Source organism: Corvus hawaiiensis, chromosome 11 (genome assembly GCF_020740725.1).
Source record: "Corvus hawaiiensis isolate bCorHaw1 chromosome 11, bCorHaw1.pri.cur, whole genome shotgun sequence".
NCBI lineage: Eukaryota > Metazoa > Chordata > Aves > Passeriformes > Corvidae > Corvus > Corvus hawaiiensis.
This window is the reverse complement of record NC_063223.1, coordinates 23673676-23694540: the sequence shown is the minus strand read 5'-3', so window position 1 is coordinate 23694540 and position 20865 is coordinate 23673676. Positions and strand designations below refer to the sequence as shown.

The 20865-nt window shown below is 45.0% G+C and overlaps 1 protein-coding gene across 4 annotated transcripts; it reads left to right on the top strand.

Moving 5' to 3' along the window:
- Nucleotides 1-1297: 1297 nt before the first annotated feature.
- CARD19 (caspase recruitment domain family member 19) lies at nucleotides 1298-19524 on the top strand. Of its 4 annotated transcripts, none has more exons than XM_048315388.1 (6): nucleotides 1298-1648; nucleotides 7462-7604; nucleotides 9444-9597; nucleotides 13824-13883; nucleotides 15756-15827; nucleotides 16531-19524. In XM_048315388.1, the coding sequence occupies exons 1-6, from the start codon at nucleotides 1630-1632 to the stop codon at nucleotides 16641-16643; spliced, it is 561 nt and encodes a 186-aa protein (XP_048171345.1). In that variant the 5' UTR covers nucleotides 1298-1629; the 3' UTR covers nucleotides 16644-19524. The 4 variants fall into 4 exon arrangements, with proteins under 4 accessions (XP_048171345.1, XP_048171348.1, XP_048171346.1 ...); XM_048315389.1 differs by lacking the exon at nucleotides 1298-1648 and adding an exon at nucleotides 4564-4672; XM_048315390.1 differs by lacking the exon at nucleotides 1298-1648 and adding an exon at nucleotides 5297-5391.
- The last annotated feature ends 1341 nt before the right edge of the window (nucleotides 19525-20865 follow it).

Here is a 20865-nt window from a genome sequence, read left to right as displayed (position 1 = left end):
GGAGATGAAAGCAGCTGAGACTCTAAAACACGCATTTAAAACCTTGTAACCCTTCAATGTTTGCCAGCCAGTGGTTCCATCTGGATTCAGGCTCTTATTTCTTCTACAGAAAACTTGCATTTCCTCGTGTATTTTATGAAACTGATGGCTTGCATACTGCTCACAGAAGTGTTTCCCACAGGACATGTGTTGTATCTATGAGCTGGAGTCTGCAGTGGCTTCTAACCCATGCCCAGTACTAGCCAGTACTTCACCCAGGCTGTGGGTCCCATGCTGGCTGCACACCATCCTCTCCATCATTCTTGGCTCTGGGGGTCAGATGAGGCCCAGAGCTGGCACAGGGATGACTTCCATGTGAGGACATGTACCCAAAATTGCTTTGTGCCCTTCCCAGATCTCTGCAGAATGTCAGTTTGCCAAATCTGTCAGCTGTTTATTTACACACCTATTTCAAGGGGAGGATGCTCTGACAGCTTTATTTGCTTCCTGTCTTCAAAGAATTCAATTGTTTGGTTTTTTAATAATTAGTTGACTATTTTTTCTCATGTGTAAAACTTGATTTCTGCTTTACAAGGGATCATATAAGGAGCCAAGTGCGGTACTGAACGTGTTTGTGAAGCTGGCTGTTCGTTCTCCCATGTACAACCTAACAGCCAACACAGAATCTGTGCAGTACTTATCAGAACTACTTATGATCAGCATACATGGACCTATTCTACATGCCCATTTTTCCCTTGTGCCAGAAACAAGAGATACACAATTTTTCCATTATATACATCATCTTGTTTTACTAATGCTGTTAAAATTTCCAAGGATAGAGTGTCATAGAGCAGAATCAGGGGTGTGTAATTCACCAGGTAAATACACAGGAAGTTAAAACTGTCCAGACCTGTGGATGCTTCAGGTTATTATAGCTGAAATGGACCCTCAGGGATTGTGGAGTCCAATTCCTAGCCCTCCACAGACACCCCAACAATCCCACCCTGTGCATCCCCGAGAGTGTTGTCCAAACGCTCCTGGAGCTCTGGCAGCCTCGGGGCTGTGACCGTTCCCTGGGAAGCCTGTTCAATTCCTGACCACCCTCTGGGGGAAGATGGTTTCATCCAAGTCAGTTTTGTTCCCATTTCACGGTTTGGCTTAACTGGTTGGGAATAAAGACCTAGGAATTTGCAGCACAGCTTCTGCCTTTGTGTTTGGAGTCAGAGGACTTTTTTCTTCATCTCCTTCTAACCGACAAAGTAATCATACCGATAATACTACTCCGACTATATAAATAAGACTGGAAAATAACCTATTTTATATGCAAAGCAACTCTAGAAATTACTAGCACACACACAAAAAGCCTTCGTAACTTTGAGTAAACAAACATCTTGGTTTTCAGAGCTAATTGCACGTCCCCTAAAATCCCCAGCAAATTGCTTCTGACTCCCAGGCGCGGAGAAGCAGCCGCCCATCGCTCCCGGCGGAGCTCTGCCGTCTGTCACAGCCGGACTCGCTCCCTCCCTGTTTACTTTCGCTTCTCCAAGTTGCCCGTGACCTCTGCTTCTCCCGGCAAGGAGGATTGCGCTGCGGCCGCCCCGCGTGGGACGTGTGCCGGGCACGGCACACACCCACCCCTGAAACCGATGGATGATGCTCTACAGAAGCTGTAAGTGCACACTTGTAACGAGGAATTTGGGCAAAACAACGGTCTGAAAGGTGCAAATCTGTGGGAACAGAAGTTCAGAGCCAGAGGGGCAGTGGCTCTGACGGGAGTGGCCAGCCCGTCCCTGCCTTCACATTTTCTTTCCCTTCTTAGAGCTTGTTTTTGTAAATTATTGACTAAAACTTGCTGAAGGGAGTCTAGTGCGCAATCTGAGCTTTTAAGAAATATTTTATTGTATTTTCTTAAACACAAAGAAAGACTTTGTTAGAGGAACTGCTCGCGCTATCTGGATTCAATTTGTTGCTAAAGAGATTCAGTCCTCTGGCGGTGGGAAAATAACAAAGCGCATTCAGCAGTTAATAGGTAAAACAAAACACTACAGGATGATGTTGCCAGGACAAGGGTGATATTTAGTAAGTCAAATAATTCACTCAAATAAACAAATCGGTCGGTTTAGAGGGAGGAAACAGTGCTGGCTTTTGAGATTAGCTAACCAGGAAATCAATCTGCTGGGAAATAAAACGTTGTTGCACAGATCACTTCGCTTGGGCACTAAATTCGGAGGCAGAACTCTGAAATGAATCAGTTTTGGAAAGGCCTTGGGCTCGGTCAGGAAGCGGGGGCTTCGAAGCGCGCCGCTCGCCCCGGGAGCGGTTTGAAGTCCGCGTTTCTCGCCTCGCTGTTCGCGTACATCGCTGTGACCGCGACCGGGATGCGGCTTCCACATCCGGCTGTGGCCTGTGGATGTCACGGATTGCACCATGGCAGGGCATTCGGCGCCCAGCCCCAGCCAGGTCCTTGCCTCCCAGGGAGCGCGGCTGCCTCTGCTGTGCCCGTGGGGCTCCCCAAGGGTCTGTCTGTCCAAGGCAGACCTAACAGCGATCCTGCTGCAAAAGTCTTGCGTGCCACCGGCATGAGGAGGAGATATGTTTAACCTCTGCTTCTTGTGTATTTATCCGAGTCTGTAGGATAAAAATATCTCCAGGCAGTGTGGTACTGTGCATCGCAGCATTCCTGAGGGATTGATTTTCACTTCCACTTCACTCACCGTGCTTGGAATCACTGTGTGCTGAAACACATTTAGACTTATATTAGAGATTTCAGCCCGTGTCACACTAAGATGACCAGGTTTTCTGTTCAGTGGTCTAGATTCCAGTAGTTTAAAAAGTCCTAAAAGTTTTTAAATTTAGAATTTCTAAAATTTCTAAAAGTTTCCAGGGAAACTTTTTAGCAGAGCACAAAATGCAGTGAATTCACAGAGGTATAAAAGGATCATAAAAACAAATCCTCAGCACAGCATTCCCCCCAGTGCTTCTTAATATTAGGTAACTCCTCTTGCTGTAATGTTTTAATATACAAAAATTTTAACATATGAAAGTGAATCGTAGAATACAAGAATGATTTGGGTTGGAAGGGACCTTTAAGATCATCTTGTTCCAAGTCCCTGCCATGGGCAGGGGCACTTTGCAGTGTGCCAGGTAGCTCAGCCCCATTCAAAATAGTCTTTAAAAGATATGACAAAAGGAGTAACAAAATTCCAAGTTCCTTTCCACAAGGTTCCTGTTTCTTTACTAAAATACATTGCCAAAATCACACCAATACAGGTGTGATCAAGGCCTCCATGTGCAACAATAATAATTAAAAAAATATTTTCATTCTGTTAGGAAGATCTGGATTCCAGAGGGTAAATAGAATAAACCCAGGATGTTTATACTCTAGTGATCTTCTCAAGGATATGCACCACGAATGCCACAGCATTTGACAGCACAAAAAATATTTCAGTGAAGTGTTTTCCCCATGTTCTTGCAGTTTCCAGAGATGAAGCTGCTTTGTTGTGTACAGAGATATAGATCAACATGTTAAAGAGTAAGCATGGGGCTGCAGGTATCTCGTTTGTTAATGGAGGTGCATTAAATTGTGTGAGATGCAACAGTTTTGGCTGCGGCCACCGGGGAGGTCTCACGATGAGCTCCTTGCATCGTGATGGGGCACAGGGTGGGACATGGCGTTCTTGGGAGAGCTGTGCCACACTAGGAGCTGCACCCTGGCAGGGAAGGCCAGACTCTGAAAGCAAAGGTGACAGTATCACAGAGAGAAATGATCCAGAAGAAAGCGTCAGGACTGCCAGGGTAACTCTGCCAGTCAAAATGCTGCCCCAGGACTAGTCTGGGTATGCCCAGGGGTGCCCCAAGCTCCATCTCCAGGGCTGTGCTGGGTGTAACACTACACCCCCTGTGATACCTCGAAGTGGTGGCTCTCACAAACATTCCACAGATTTGCTTGTACTTTTTCCCTCATGAAGTTAAATAGCCCAATTAATTAGATGCTTCTCTGCAACCTTTTCTATGAGAGAAGTTGTCCCTGCTCATTGGGCTTGAGTCACTACCTGCCCAATGTACCTTATGTGTCCAGCTGCACTTAAATGCGTGCTGTGCTGCAGCACAAGGAAAATATAAATTCTACATGCATATTGTAAAGATGTAGACATGGTATATTGGGCAGTGAAATTACTTCCGGAAAAGGAAATTGCGGCTTTACTAATTATGCATTAATTGTTTAAAAACTCATCGCTGTGCAAGTCTAAATTCATGCTTCTGCACTGGACGGCCTGGTGAGCACAGACATTTTAAGAACTGTTTTACCTCGAAGCTGTCAAGGCGATGGGAAACCCCGGTGTGGGCTCAAGGGGGCGCAGGGCTGCCCGCCCCGGCACCGCCCCGGCACCGCCCCGGCACCGCCCCGGCACCGCCCCAGCACCGCCCCGGCACCGCCCCGGCACCGCCCCGGCACCGCCCCGGCACCGCCCCGGCACCGCCCCGGCACCGCCCCGGCTCCTCCGGCCGCCAGCGCCCCCTGCGCTCCCTTCCGCCGTCTCTGCACTTCCCCCGCCCCGCCTCCGGGCCCGGGAGGCGGTGCCCAGCGCCGGCCGCCCCGGCCGGGCCCGCCCCGGCCCTGGCAGGAAGGCCGAAGGCCGCAGTCCGAAGGCGGTAGCCCGCGGGCCGGGCGGGGCCGGCGCTGCCATGGCCGGTGAGTGCGGGACGGGCAGGGTCCGGGGACCCTCCGCGGCTTCGTGAGGCGCCGCCGCGCTCCCGGGCCCGGGCCGGAGCCCCCGGGGGCCGCAGCGCCGGTGTTGCGGTGTCTCGGCGCCGGCCCGGTGGCCCCGCGGGTTTGGCTGCGCGGCCCGGCCGTGGGTCGGGGTGTTCGCCCGCGGGGCCGTGGACCGGCCCGGCCCTGGGCAGCGCCGCGGGGTCTCCGCTCGGCCGGGCCGCTGTGACAGCGCGGGCAGGGCTGGGCTGGGCGCGGGGCTCAGGGCAGCAGATGCGAGCGGAGCCCCAGCCTGGTGTGTCCAGGTGTAGCTGGGCAGTGCCACGTTTCACACCCTGGCACACTGGCTGCATGTTGTGTGGCAGCGAAATCTGCTCTTTACCTCCAGCCTCCATCCAGCTCGCTGGGATTGTGCCATTACACCTGGGGAGCACACAGGCTATCCTGGTAACTCAAAGGCCCTGTTGTTTTAGCCATCGTATGGAGCTTGGAGGACTGGGACTGTGTGTAACCTAATGTCACACTCGAGTATCAAATGTCTTTTAATATTTTGCTCACTGCAGTTTTGCTATGTTTTCCTCTTCTGTTTTTAAAAGCTATTTCAAGTAAAAATGATTTACCGAAGTCTACAATTCCCTGACAGGAGGGTGTAGCCAGGTAGGTGTCAGTCTTCTCCCAAGCACCAAGCGACAGGATGAGAGGTAATGGCCTCAGGTTGCACCAGAGGAGGTTTAGGTTGGATCTTAAGGAAAATTTGTTCATTGAAAGAGTTGCCCAGGCCTGGTACACGCTGCCCAGGGCAGTGGTGGAATCACCATCCCTGGAAATGTTCAAAAAATATGTGGTTGTGGCACTCCAGGACATGGTTTAGTGCTGAACATGGTGATGCTGGATTGATGGTTGGACTCAGTAGTCTTAAGGTTCTTTTCCAGCCTAATGATTCTATGATTCTCTTGGCGTGCTGTCAGAGACTCTTGACTTCTAGTAACTTGCCAGTAGCACATGGCAGTGGGTAGCAGGGGAGGGCAGCATCTTGTTTTTCACCTCTATCATCCTTCCAGCCCAGAGGAGCAGACCAGTTGCTCTTCATTGTGGTGCATTTGGTAACCAGTGCCATCTGATCATCTCAGACAATTTCTCTGCAGCCAGACTCCTTAAATCCTTAACATCCCTTTCTTGGGCTCTCGAAAGGGAAGAGCCAAAACTAAATTAATCTAATACTTTGTTGAGAGAGACTTCTTCCTCTTTTTCTTGCAACACTTCTGAAAGGAGCTGCCATGGACACATACAAATGGTTTTGATTGTCTGATCCAAACCTTCAAGGTTTTGGTTGCCAGCTTTCCTGTATAATGTTTATGAAAATTACCCAGGAGTTTTACAGGAAGTAGCAGCTTGTGTTTGCACTGCACAGCAGACACCACTGAGGTTTCTGGAGTGGATGTTTGCAAGTTCTGTGTGTTACAGAGAATGTCAGAGAGCTGCATTGGGTTTTCTGTCTGTTGTATTTAAATTTATCTCCTTAATGATCCTGTCTGTTTGCTTGATAAACTTAAGAAGGCTTTTAAGGGGAAAACAAACCACAGATGAAACCATAATAAAGATACAGTGGTGTCAGAGACAGTGTCAAGAGTCCTTATGTAAATATTAGTGGAGTTATTAATTGGGAATGTGTACCTGCCTGACTTTAAGGTGGTTGGCAGCATTTATGCTCCCAGGACCCAGGTGTGGATGAGAGTGCTTACATGTTGCAGCGTGGCAAGGAAGGGCTGATCTCAGCCTACAAATTTGAAATGCAGCTGTATTTATTAATTTACTGTGATAAATATGAAGTGGCAATGCAGCTCCTTCGGGCCCTGTGGCTTTATCCAGAAGGGCAGTGAAAGTAGATCATGGAGAAATGTATGTAGGGGATTGCGACAGACAAAATCCTGTTTGATGTTCCTTGTACAGAAAGCAACATGAGGTTTTTTTATGCTAAGAATAGTTAAGCAGAACCAAAATTACAAAGGGGTTTTTGGCAACCAATATAACCTGAAAGTTTTGGTTTGTGTTGTGCCAGTGGCTAGTGACAGCTTTCAGGGACCACACACCTCACCACAGTCATATGGAGCAGGAGTGCAAAGGTTTGTCCGACATCCTGGCTGCTGCCAGGGTCTGGCATGTCCCTGCCTAAGTTAGGAATTGTCTCTGACAAACTCCCTGTGAACACTGCTATTAAATCAGGAAGAACTTTAGAAAGAGTGTCCCTGTTACCCTGATGTTTTTTCTGCAGATGCTGTAGCAGACAGTCTGGCACCTTATGGTCATGTATGATAAGTTTTTTTGTGAGCCTTGTTATTCCAAGAGCAGAATCAGAGCATCCCATTGGAGGGGAGAAGCATCTTGCAGGTGCCCTAAATGTCATAATCTGACTTTATAAGTGATAGAAAATTTATCTTCAGTGATTTATTAACTATAGGGCTGTATTTGATTAAATATCCATCTGAGCTTGACTTCTAAATTATTTAGAACCTTCTCCCTCTGGAAAGAGAGAGGCAGTAGGAGTGACCAGCCAGGAGTTCGAATTTGTATAATTTCAAGTGGATGTGTCTTTGAAAGTACATGGCAGTGTTGTGTTTCCTTAACACATAGTTCAGCTCTCTAATACTAGGTGGTGGTGATAATTTTATTGTAGCGATTTAATTACTGGTAGGAAAATAAAACTTATGGAATTTTAAAATGGCTTGTTAATTAACTGCTGTGGTTTGTTCTGTGTGTTATTTTATCTCTAGATCAGTCATATTGTCATCGGCTGCAGCATGACATGTATTTCCTTACAAGCACTAGCCGACTGAATGAGCAAGTGGTTGATAAAATTGTTCTTCAGCTTAACAGAGTCTATCCCCAAATTCTTACCAATGAAGAAGCAGAAAAGGTAATTTGATGAGTTTTGCTGTATCTCTGACTATTGTGTTGCTTTTGTGGGTCACTATCCCATCTGCCCTCTTCCTGATACTACTCTTGGTGCCACATGCAGCTGGTCTGCCCCCCACCTCCTGCTTGCTGACCAGTTGTATCTGGCATCTCATGTAAGAGGAGCAGTCACAGGGCTGGCACGTTCCCTGGTCATGAGAGAGAACACTCTCTTCAGCAGCAGCTTAATGCCACGGTCCCTGCCATGACCAGGAGCACGCAATCGTACAGCCAGTCCGTGGGCAGGAGGGCACCCATCCTGTGACCGCATGCCTGGCGTGCCTGTCTCCTCACATGAGGTGGTGTGGAGTGGCTCACCAGCTCATCTGTGCTGCATCCATCTCTGTCCACAAAATCACCTATATTAGCTCAATCAGTTTCGGCAACCAATTAATAATTTTAAGTATTGGTAGAGAAGTATGGAGCTGTGGGAAGTAGATGGAGTTAGTACTGTCTTGCAGTGGTGTCACCATGTATGGAGGAAGGCCACCCTCCCTGACATGAAGCTCTCAAAAATGGGTAGCTGTTTTTAGGGAGAAAGAGCTTCTAAGCTTGTGTGGAGACAAAATTAAAGTCAGCTAAGAGCTTCCCCAATCCTGCTTATAATAGTTTGTACTTGCCCTCTGCTGGCTTCATGTCTGCACAGGGTTTTGGCGTATCAGTATTTTAACATCAGGAAAAATAGGTCCAATTCTGCCATAATCAAACTCCATGGGGACACTTAGTGTTTTGTGGTACAGAGCAGAGTTAGATCATTAGCTGAGCAAGTCTCGCCGCTTCCTCAAGAGCTTCAAAATAAATCCATAAAGAATCTGTGAAACATGATTTGTGACTTCTGCACTTAGGCAGAAATGAACTGCTGTTTTATGCATCCAGGCAAGTTCGTGTCAACTCTATTGAGTGTTTAGGAATCTTATAATCTCAGCTGTATCTTGTAGACCCTGTGGGAATGTTGTCAGAATAAGGAGTGTTGTGTAAAATCTGTGGCATTCCTGTCCCCCTCAAGCAGGAATTGTTCCTAACTCAGTATGCTCCAAAGGTTATCCGCTGTGCTTCTATGAAATATGATGCTTTGCTGGAAATGGCTTTGGATTTTTTCCAAATAAACTGAAATCAGTTTGATGTATAAGGCTAGGGATGCATTTTCCTTCTCTTTGTAAGGTCTCCTAATACTCATCACATTTAGCACTACAGAAAAAACGTATTTTCATCTGCAGCTGCTTGCCAACCTGATTAATGGGAATTTGTGCCTGTTGAAGTGGGTACACAGCAGTTAATTGTGCTGGAAACAATGAAAAAACAATGAAATATATAATCTTGGGATGATGAACACTTCAGTATTGGGACTAGGATAAGCAGTTTAAAGTGCCTTTTTGGGGATCATTACTTGGCAGCTAAGGGCAAACTTGAAAGCATCAAACTTTATATCAAATTATAAGATTTGCTGAAATTTTCTATCTGCAGCTGTCAGAATTAAACTGTAGAATAGCAAGTACTGTGTTAGCTTGGATGCAGGGAAGACATCAAATGCAGAGTGGCTTTCACTTGATCAGGACAAAAAAAAAGCAGGAGGGGAGGCAGAGACAATATACTCTCCATCAGACAGTGCTGACCACATGAAGCTCAGTGCTGTGCAGTACATGTATGTCCTTTTTATGTTTCCCTTGTTTTTTTGGCCCATTCTTCTAGTAAATATCAAAGAAGCTCCATAACTTTGCTCCCTGGCATAGTGATGAAAAATTGATCTCTCAATCTCTCTTCTGTTTTAGTCTCTCTTCTGATGAGTACTTTTCTCTTACAGTTCAGGAATCCAAAGGCATCACTCCATACCAGACTCTCAGATCTGTTAAAACACCTCCAAAAGAAAGGAGACAGACACTGTCAGGAATTTTACAGGGCTCTGCAGATCAATGCTGAACAGCTGTTTAATGACCTGCCAAGCAGGAAAATCTTGAGTAAGTTGACTTGTGAGTTGATTGAGTTGTGGATTTCCTCACCAATGTAAAACCTCATTTCAGATGCAGTGTAGGTCATTTAAACAACCTAAACAGGTTATAAATAATATAAATAAACAAGTTACTTAAATAATTTTGGGGTATACCTTAATTCTTTCTGACTCGAGTTTTCCAAAAGTTGTAAGGGGATTTGACTTCTTGTTACTTGGGATTAGTGTGGGCAAAACTCTTTGCTTGTTTTGAAATATGAAATACATCTTTAAAGCAATTTAAGTGCAACATGTCAGACAGCTATATAACTGCTATGAATCACAGCTCCTCTTTCATAGCCATTGTTACATAATGGCTTATTTATTTTCTCTATGTTTATTCTGACTTGTAGCACAGGCAACCGGAGAAACATTACAAACCTCTAATTTGTTAAGCTCAAAAGTCTGCTGACCCAGAACCTTGGCTTCCCCTCAATTCCATAAATCTCCTCATTGTGTCTAGTTTAACATGAAGCACACATTCATAGGCCCTTGCACAGATGGACTGTGATATTAAAATCACTTAGGACTTGTTTTGTGCAGTGACAGACCTGACCGATGTCCGTAAAGCTGCCCCCCAAATACACTTGTATGTACTTCAGAAGGACTGAGGCTCATACAGATTTGATTCTGTATTGCAGAGGAGCTCATTTCTTTAAGGAAAGGTTTCAAGCCTGACTTGCCAGTGTGGGATAATGCTTGCTGCTATGTACTGGTCTTTTTTTTTTTCCCCTACCTAAGAAACACAGAGAAGAACACTGTTCCAAGTGTATGGGAAATACATTCAGGCATCCCATACTGAAATGACTTGAGGAACTTGAGGGAAAGCTCCCACGTTTACCTAAGGAAGTAGCAGTTTAAGAAATCCTGATAAAGTATCTACCAGCTCTAATGCTTCACTAGTCAGTTGATTTCTAGTTGTAAGAAACTCCATCAGGTGCCAGGGGAAGTTACAGACGTGAGGCAAACTCCAGTGACATTCAAACCATTAGTCCAAAAGTCTGTAGGTTGACCTCTGTTATTTATACAGTGAAAATGTAATGTAAAATTGTAATTACCTTCATTTTGTCTTCCATTTTGAAAGAAGCAATTTGTATCTACCCAGCACAAACTGATGGAAGGCCATTTTCCTGTCTGCACAGGGAGGCTGCAGCGTTACCCCACATCCATACCTGAACCTTTTTGAACTGGGGAAGTCTGGGCCTATCCTGCCTCAGAATCTCAAATGAGCCCCAATCCCAATTGATTGAGCCTCACAGCGGCTTGAAGGCAGTGCTTTGATCTGATGTTCACCTTGCAGAAATTGTGCACTTTGGGGATCAGGCTCTTCAATCAAATTGTCTTGGATCTATCATTTTTACTCTGGTAGAGCTCAAGAAACAGGTTTTTCTGCCAGGCTGACTAGAAGTTAGCAGACAGCCTTTATGAATTAAGAGCAGTTTGAGAAGTCTTAGTGTAGTCACTAAGAATAAAATTTCTAGACTGTTTTGATGTTTGAGAGTTGAAGCTTTTTTAATGTTCAATAGCACATTCTACAAGCCATTTTTGAATATGTACCTTTACAAGGAGACTTGGATAGAGTCTGTGGGATGTTTTCACTTTTAGCTGGAGCAGAAGCATGCTCATCCTTGCACATTATTTGCGTGGTGACTCTGAGCTTTCCTCAGGTAGCCACGAGTAGGCAGGGTTAGGGTTTCTCGTGTTCAGACTATGCATAGCAAATACCTGTGCTAGAAGTGCTTCATGTTAAACATACAGCTCCTTGTGGCACCAGAAAACTGTTTTGCTGCTGCTGCAAAGGGACTTCAGTAACCATCAAAAGTAATTGAATGCTCTGTTACCTTGGTACAGTCTTTTATGTTACCATCCTCAGAAGGATGAGGATAATTTAAAGAACTGAGTTAAAATGTTGCTATGTGCTGAGGTTCGGCAGCTTCTTCCTGTTGACCTGAGAAATAAATATTGAGATGACTGTGTTAATATGCTTGCTGCTTCTTAGAGTTCTGTAATTAAAACAAATGTCTGCAGTCTGGATTGAATGGTTAAGAAACATCTGTGCAGTTTTTTAAGCTAAAACAGCAAACACTTTTATTCTTCAGGAAAAGCTCCTTTATCAATAAGAGGAGTAACTTCTCATTTAAGTAAACTTGGACATTTTCAGTATTAAAGGCATTATCCTTCAGACCTCCAACACGCACATTTCGTTACTTGAATGTTACTCCTTGGAAGCGCTCCCTGGAGTCTTCAAGGCCAGGGTCTGTGGGGTCCTGAGTGCCCTAGTCAGTGGAAGGTGTCTCTGCCCATGGCAGGAGGTTGAAACTGGATGGTCTTTAGGGTCCCTTCCAACTCAAACTGTGCTATCTTTCTATAATACGATTGGCAGCAGTTGTTAAATTTAGCACAAAGCATTTACAGAATTGCGGCTAGAATTTGTAAATGTTAAGGAAAAGGAGAATCCCTAACATGGGGATTTTTTTCTAGATGCAGACTGAGCTGCAACAAGCAGCATTACAAACAGTTGGAATAATTATTGATGAGGACATGGATGAACCATGGCCAGGACTGAGTTCTGTAATAGATTACATGCAGCTATACATAGGACAGATTTTTTCTAAGAGGAAATCCTTTCAAATATTTCTTTTTCATTTTTAAGACAGCTTTAAAATTTGTGCTAGAACAAAATTTCTTTGCCTGAAGTGTAAATTGCCAGTGAAATGTCTGGTAATGTCTGAACATTCCCACTAGAGGGTGGGTAAGGCACACGGTGTGGGCAGCCTCGGAGCTGTTGAGGCAAACCAGAGTTTCCAAGGGACTCAGAAAAAGTTTTTATTTCTCTCCGTGCTGACATAGGCTAAAAGGATAAAGGCTCCTATCAGCCACACGCAGCGATAGACATGGCAGAGATTTGTCTGTGCTCTTCTGTGCAGTGTGAGGATTTCCTAGGGAGGACATCAGCACCCCAAGGAGGCAGGCTGGGTGAGGCTGCTGGGGGCACACAGTGCTCACAGAGGCTTTGCAGCAATCCTTGCTGCTTCAGTGACTCTCAGGCTTCACAGCAAAGTGCTCCAGATGCTTCTGTCGTGCTCCAGTGCCATGGCCTGTCCTGCCACGGAGAGGGATGTCCTTAGCAGGGGAGATGGATGTTCCGCTGTTGCTGCCTGGGTGGACAGGGCAGTTTTTGAGGTACCTCTCCTAGATCCAGGTGTCATGTGGAAGGAGAGCAGTTGAAACTGATCAGTCTTAAATTCTTCCCTCTTGGCAGCCAGATTCAGAGCTCTTACTTTTTTTCCTTTCCTTTTTTAACCCTCTTAACCCTTTGATGGTTGGACTTGGTGATCTCAGAGGTCTTTTCCAACCTATATGATTCTGTGATTCTGTGACTGCAAAAAGGTTTGGCTGAAAACAGTTGTTTTGCAGATTGGGGATGTGTTATGGAAAGTCACTCCTATGCCATGTCTGGTGACAGCTGTGCATGCCCCTTCTGCAGACAGCGTGATCTCCACATCCATGTGGCAAAGGCAGCTCTGAACGGGTCTTTCTGCCCAGAGTGGAAACTACGGAACACCTTGTCTTAAGGCCAGCCTCCTTTTCTACTAGAATTTGCAGAAAGATAGAGGTCAAAATTACTTGTGCCAAATGTTGGCATAGAGAACCTCCAGAGTTTTAAAGAAGCTGGGCATGTCTTCAGCTGAGACCTGCGTTTAGTAAATAATCTCCACCAAGAAGTTTTTTCTATGTGCTTTACCTGCTAAATACATCAATGCCAGAGATTTGCTCAAGAAAAAGAATGGCGATATGTTAAATTATAGAGGTATTTTCAGATTAGTGCATCTGTTAACGAATAGTTTGTATTTATTACAATGAAAATTGCTGGCATTGTGAAAGGATTATCTCCTGCTTTCCTAACTTGGGAAACAAGTGTAATGTTATTTATGTGGTCAGTGCTTAAGCAGATCAGAGGTGGGGCTTCATGGGTGGGTTGTTTGTAGTTGCATTCAGATGACTCTGTACCTATGTCTTTCGATCAGTCCAGCTTTAACTCTAGCAATGATTTACCATTGGAGGGCTTAATACTTTATGGCAATATTGGATATTTTTCTGAAATGTGTTGTTTTGCACCATTTTGCATGTGCTGATTATGTTTGTTTGTTTGCTTGAGCTGAGTACTAACTTTTCATGTGTTGCTTTTATTTCTAGAAACCCCAGATTCCACAGAGATAGACACTGACAAGGAGCAATATATGCTAAATGACAGGGGTAAATAAATCATACAGTGTCACCGGATGGAATGGCTTTGCAGATTATGATGCAATTTATTATATCATGTAATTTGCACTTCATGTAACAACTACTTTGGCTTATGATGTCTTTACTGTCACAAGTTAAGGAGAATTAATGGAGGAAAATGTACTGAGCTACTGTTGAGGAAACCAGTGCCAGGAAATTGAAGAGACTGTAGAGTTTAATCAATATTTACAATGGTATTACTTACACTATTACAGCTAAACTCTTAATTTTCTGTGATTTCTTCAATGCTTGAAGAGTCTATTCAGCTGCTGCTGTCTTTTGCATAAGGCCATCAATTACTTTCTGATACAACTTTCACATTTTTTTCAATTTTTTTAAGCTCTCAATTTAATTAGAAATTGTTTGAAAGCAATGACAGAAAGGAAGGAAAAGCTTAAATATATTTTCCTTAGGAAAACATATTAATTATTTTCACCTTCCTCTGTTCACTGCCAGATTATAAAGACAAATATTTTATTCGCAGTAGGATATTTTGAAAAGGAAGATCTGAAAGAAAGATGAAGACTTCTCACAATTTATAATGAACTATTGTATCATTTAAGTTTAATATTTTATTTAGAGATTTAGATACAATAATGAACGATTCAAAACACCTTCTATGAATTATGCTTTTTTTTCCAGTTTCCTGAGAGAAAACTGAAATAAGGAGCAGAAACACTGTTTAACTCGATGTATATTTTTGTCTGTGATGGTGGTGTTTCTCTGAATATTGAACCAAATTGCTGTTCAGACTTTCAACATTGCTGTTGCTGTTGGCAGCATAACAGCACAGGATGAACAGAGAAGGTGCTTGGAAATAAGAAAACGAAGTAATACTTTATTTTATTTTTACTTATTACTTTTTTTTTTTTTCTGAGCTGGCCTGAGACTAGAGATTGTTTGGCCACTAGCCACCCTCCTTTGGAGGTTACATGCCAAGGAGCAACCAAATCCTTGCCCCTTTGCTGTTTCTCCAGTGTCCTTGTCCACACAGTCAGCTCCAGGAATTTATTGAGGCACTACACTTGTCCTTAAATTGATAGGTGTCATTTAATTGTGTCTCTGTTTCTTGTGAAATAGTGACTACAAATAGAGGTGCAGATTAATTCTATCTCTGTTTCTAGTGAGATAGTTAATACAAATAGAATATTAGGTAATAAAGAAGCAGTTATAAATCTTTGTGCTGTTTTGTCAGTGGATAAGTATGAATTAGAAAGGTTTTATTGAACATCAGTACTGACCATCACTTAAGCTGTGTGTAATTCGAGGCAGGCAGTTTCCAGGAGATTTGGCTTAGGTGCACATGTGGCTCTTTATCTCAGCCCCCAGGATAATTGTAAACACAAACAAGAATATTTGCTCTTGCCAGAAAGTGGAGTTTGTGGGAAATCTGTGGGGAATGAAAAAAACCCTAAAAATGTGCCTCCTAGGGCTGCAGCCTCTTCCCCTGAGCAGGGCCTGGGACCATGTATGGAGTGAAGTGCCTGGCTGTGGGGGAGGCCAACAGCCTGGGGCGTGTTTGTTTAGTGTTTAAAGGGTGGGTTGCATGAAGTTTTAGTGAGGAAACATCTAAGGAAACTTTTCCTTAAAGTCCGTAGGCTGTAGCTAGATGAGCAGAGGGGAACAGGGAATGGTGGCAAAGCAACTGAAGTAAAAATTAATTGCAGTCTAGTAAATGTGCTTCATAGTACATTAGCTACAGAACATACAGAATTGTGAATGTGTTAGCTTCATTTGAATATGCTTAATTATGCATATTGATAGCAATTGGTAATTTATGAACTGAGCTAAACTTCTGCTGCCCTGTTCTGTGTTAATGTGTTTCCTTCCCGTTTTCTCTAGGCCCAGTGTTTTTCCTGGCCTGTTTCAGCGTGGCTGCAGGACTGGCCCTGTTCTGGTATTGCTGTAACTCGGGTGAGCTACTCAGGGGCTTCTCTTGGCTGCCTTCCCTCAGCAGGGATGGAGTGAGCTGGGCTTGTCATCTGACAGGTCTGCTGAACAGGGTGGGACAAGGTGTCATCATTCATTAATGAGCTCAGGATACAAATTGCACAGCAGACATGCTGAGGTATAGATAATTTTGCCTAAAAAAGATGCCACAAATAGGGGCTCTTTTTAAAGACCGTAGTCACCTGAGTTCCTGTTGCTATAGCAATGGGTCATGATGCCCAGCAGTCATGAGACAGACCCAAAACCTTCTGGCTCCCACACCCCTTGGGAGCTGGTGGAAGCCTGACCAGTGCCAGGGCTGGAGGATGCTGGCTGGATTTGCTGAGTCCCAGCAGCTACAGCTGTCCCCATGCTGCTGGCTCTGGGTGTTGGCTCTGCCTGCCACCTGACAGTCAACTGCTCCACACCATCCAGTGCTGTGCTCATCCAGTGTGAAGCTGCCCCCTTCCCTAACCAATCTCCTCTTCCTGTCTGAACTTGCAGCAATGAAACTGAACAGGTTCATTGTTTGCCTCTCTTGGCAGTTGATTTCTACAAATTTAAGGAAATGGGCTTTCCTCTAGAGTTATTTTCAATTGATTATTATTTTTTGCAGGTGCTGCTTCCTAGCTAAAATGAAATTTAACTGTGTTCACTTTCTCTTTTTCCTTTCATCATTCTGTTTTAGAAACACAAGCCATAGGAAGAGCCAGGAGAATTTTGGGCTTTTCTCCTATTATCATAGGAAGACATGTTAGAAATATTTGTATGTTGTATTTGGAAGACATACCAAGAAATTAAGGAAAAGCTGTCTCTTCACTTGTCTGTACAGTACGCCGGCCAAAGGAAGCCAACGGTGCATAAATATTAATGTCCTATACTCATACCAAAGATTTCATTAACTAGCTTCATCAATAATTGCCTTGCCTCCAGATGTATTCAGAATTTCAGCTATAAATGTCCTTCTTTATGGGAACGGATCGTTTTATTTTTGTAAATGCTTATTTTAAAGTATTTATCGTTTGTATAAAAAAAATATTTTTACTACAAGCTTTAAAATGATCTCATAAGTGAGTGTGGGTCTGAAGCCATGTTTGCATATGTGTTTTCTCTACTGGAATGAAGGATCACAACTGTTTGAAGAACTCTGGCCTGTCTCTTGTGAGAATTAATTTAAGAAAAGCACTTGAACACATGCACTCAAAGCCTTACTAAGAAATGGATCTCTGTCTCAGAACTGTCTGTTTTGTCTAGATCCTTTATAGTCACTGCCTGAGCTCAGGTGGGCACTGGCACCTGTGAAAAGTTTATGGGGGCCAGTTCCCTTTATGTCTGCCTTGTATTCACTGTGACTTCTGATTCCCTGTTGGTGCCTCATCCCAGCCTGCCTTGTTCCTGATCACACTCAGCTGCTGGCCCTGGTTTGAATGCCCTGAAGCTGGTGCAGGCTGGTTCTCAGCCCATGGGGTGTTCCAGGGACTGGAATGTCTGACGTGAAGCACTTCAGACTACCAAGAAAATGTTCCAGATTTATTTAGCTTTCCCGTTCCCAGTGAAGTGATGGGAGGCTCTGCAGAGAGACCTGGAAAAACTGGAGGGCTGGGCAATCACCAACCCAGTGAAGTTCAACAAGGGAAAGTGCTGGATTCTGCACCTGGCATGGGGCAAGCCTGGATGTACAGACAGGCTGGGGAACGAGATGCTGGAGAGCTGCACCATGGAAAGGGACCTGGGGGTCCTGGTCAGTGGAAAGTTGAATGTCAGTGCCCTGGCAGCGAGGAGGGGGCACCAGGCCCAGCATGGCCGGTCAGGCCAGGGAGGGCATTGTCCCGCTCTGCTCTGCACTGGGGTGGCCTCATGTCGAGTGCTGGGGGTAATTCTGAGCACCACAATATAAGAAAGACATTTAACTATTAGAGAGCTTCCAAAGGACACTTCCAGGGCTAGGGCAGCAACAGCTTCTCTGGGCAACCTGAGCCAGGACCTCCTTACCCTTACAGGGAACAATTCCTTCCCAGTATGGTACAGGAAAGTTTACTATGGCTAGGGCTATATTTCCTCCCTTCCTGAGGTAGCCTGAGATGAGGATGTCTCTCAGGGAAAAAGATTATCCAGAATGAGCTATGGGTTAGAGCTGGAAGGAGAAAGAAAAAATGAGTCTTGGTTCATCCTAGTGTGAAAGACCTAACAGCAAAGAATAGAAAATAATCTCTTCCTTCATTAGTGCCAGTTATTAATTTGAACAGTGAAAGTCAGGCTGCCTATAAACTTGGCATGTGCATTGGTTGGGAGACATTCTTTTTCTTGGAATATTTTTCTTTCAGGAGCTTGCTTCTCTGCAGGCACATCTATGCAGCACATATGGATAGTGATAATTCCATTTTCAGCTCCTGGAGGAAGCACGTGTGCACCTGCAGAGGAGTCAGGTCCTTGTGGGCAAACAGTGTTATGGACTTGGGAATAAATCAAACAGGGTTTTGGATGAAGCTGCTGAGCTGCAGAATTCTGGTTTCCCTGGCAAGTAAAAAATAGCTTGGCCTTTGCTGCTGAAACTGTGCTGGTATTGATTTATAAACGTGCTTCACTCTTTGTGCAGGGAGGTTGTCCTGGCTGGGTTGTAGGTGCTTCCATGCAGAGGGTAGAGGCCATCCTTGTGAACACCATGGTTCTCATGCTGCAGGCAGGAACTGTACAGGAGCTAAGGAGAAGCAACCTAGGCAGGGATGCTCTCCTGGAGAGCTGGATGTGCCCCTCGGGAAGGAGATGAGGGTGGGTTGTGCAGGTCATCGAGCCATTGGCTCCTGCCTGCTCAGCTTGTGCTGCTTTCCACCAGGGACTGTCCCCCTTTGCCGCTGAGTGATTTGTGCATGAATCCTGAGGGGAAGGGAATGGGGGATGAGCTCCAGGTTCTTCAGCCCTAAGGCCTCCTGCTATCTAGCAAAAAATCATCTTCCTTCCCTGGTTGTATTTTTAATGAATGGGCATTTTGATTTAAAGTAAAGCTGAAGTGCCTCTGATTGTCCTGGTGGTAGTGTCAGGGCTGTCTCAATCCCAGGACAAGAGCTGTCCAGTGGGATCACCCTAGGCTGATGTGCAGGTACCGGCTTGAGCGATGAAGATGGTTAAGGCCGAGTGACGGGACTGTCTGTGTGCAGAGAGCTGGGAAGCAAAGTGACAGATCCTAGAATGAATTTGCACAATTCCATTTAAAGCCAGACTGCTATTTAAAGGACTTGGTGAAGGATGATATGCCTGATGAGCTGGAGTGGGAATGAAGTGATGATTCATTCTGGGATGCACTGGGCTGTTTTACAGCTGCTGGATGGAGTTTGCAGTTAAAAGTGCCTTTGCCAAGGCAAAGTTACTCCTTTTGTTTCTTTCATTTGTCTTTATTTTTATTGTACTGTAATAAACTGAAAAACATATTTGGTCAAAAATGTGCCACTGTGGATGCTTTTCCCTGCCGTTCTATGTGCACAGATGCTACTCCATGTTATGCCATGCCTTGGCTGTGCTGCCAAGAATCAGTTTGCTGCACTTCACACGTCCTGTGTCCTGCAGTAATTTCTCTGTAGTAATTTCTCTGAATGTACATCTTCTTGAATCCTGTAGAAATTAATGGATTTCTTTTTTTAATGGGGTGAAGCTGGAAATTAAATTGAAATAAAATCTGAGAGAAGAATGCTGCTGTTTTTCTTGTAGTTAATGCATTGTTCTTCCTTCCAGAAGCGCCCTTTGGTTGTTGCCCTCCCGTGGCTGCCGATCAACCCCTCCTGGGCTCTGGCCTCTCATGGTTAAATTTTTCTGGGTATTTGCACCAGGATTTTTAACATTTTCACCTGCTTTCAAAATAGCAGTTTTTCTGCTTACCTTGTTTAGGGATCTGGAGTTAAACAGGACTCATCCGTTCAAAGACTGGGTGTCTTTGGGTTAATCCTCGATTTTGTGTCATTTTGGGAGTTCCAAGGGTCACTGCCCATGAAGCCTTGGAGATGCACTGGTGCTTGCTGTAAAGGGACTTTGACACACTGCTGACCTTAAGGGCTACTTTGACCACCCAAAAAGGGACTTCATGTAAGGAAAAACATACAGACATTTGTTACTGGCCTGTTCCTTTGGATAAAGGGGAACTGCTGGCCCAGGTGCCTCTATGAGCAGTGTTGAGAATCCCACCAAAGGAATTTGTTGCTGTAGTAGGAGAATCATAGGATCACAGATTTGTTAAGGTTGCAAAAGGCCTCTTAAGATCATTAAGGCTGATCTGGCACCACCACCATGTTCACCACTAAACCATGTCCTGAAGTGCCACATCTACATGTTTTTCAAACACTTCCAGGAATGGTGACTTCACCACTGCCCTGGGCAGCCTCTGCCAGGGCTGGACAACCCTTTCTGTGAAGAAGTATTCCTAATATCTAGATCTAAATCTCCCCTGACACAACTTGAAACCTTAGGTGGAGTCACTGACACACAGCCAAGATCTTATCCGCTGCTGCAAGACTCTCTTTGGGGGCAAGAGGAGCCCCAGAGTTTGGCATTGGATGCTGTTGAACAGGGCCTGGGTGGTCGTGGAGGAGGATCTCTGAGATAACGTGGTCAGCAGGAGGGATGCTCTTTGTCCTGTGTCTTTCTGTGGCCTGACTCCCTGATAAGCAGGACCTAGGCTCCCCTCCTTTCCCACTGGTTTGTGGCCCTATGGGGACAGGAGCAGCTGTGTTACCAGGAGGCTGTGCTTGTGCTAATGCCTGTGCTGGGCAGTGTTGCCACAACCCCCTGCCTCTGCAGGAGCGGCCTCGAGCCAGCTGCCAGGGGAAGGGACCAGTGCAGAGCATCACAGGCACCACCAAGGTTTGGGTGCGACTGAAACAACAGCTTGGTGAAACTACAAAATTATAGGATTCAGGGGAGGGGGTCATTTTCTTTCTATCTTCATCTCACCCACTGTGCCAAATGGAAAGAAATCAGAGGCAGGAGATGAGACAGGAATGTGTCATGCGGTAACATTGCTCCAGATAATTCAGTG

What these genes read in the sequence shown, in the direction of transcription:
- CARD19 (XM_048315388.1), top strand. An exon ending in CCAATGAAGAAGCAGAAAAG is followed by an intron (nt 7,605 to 9,443) that starts GTAATTTGATGA and finishes TTTCTCTTACAG; the next exon opens with TTCAGGAATCCAAAGGCATC. An exon ending in GCCAAGCAGGAAAATCTTGA is followed by an intron (nt 9,598 to 13,823) that starts GTAAGTTGACTT and finishes TTTTATTTCTAG; the next exon opens with AAACCCCAGATTCCACAGAG.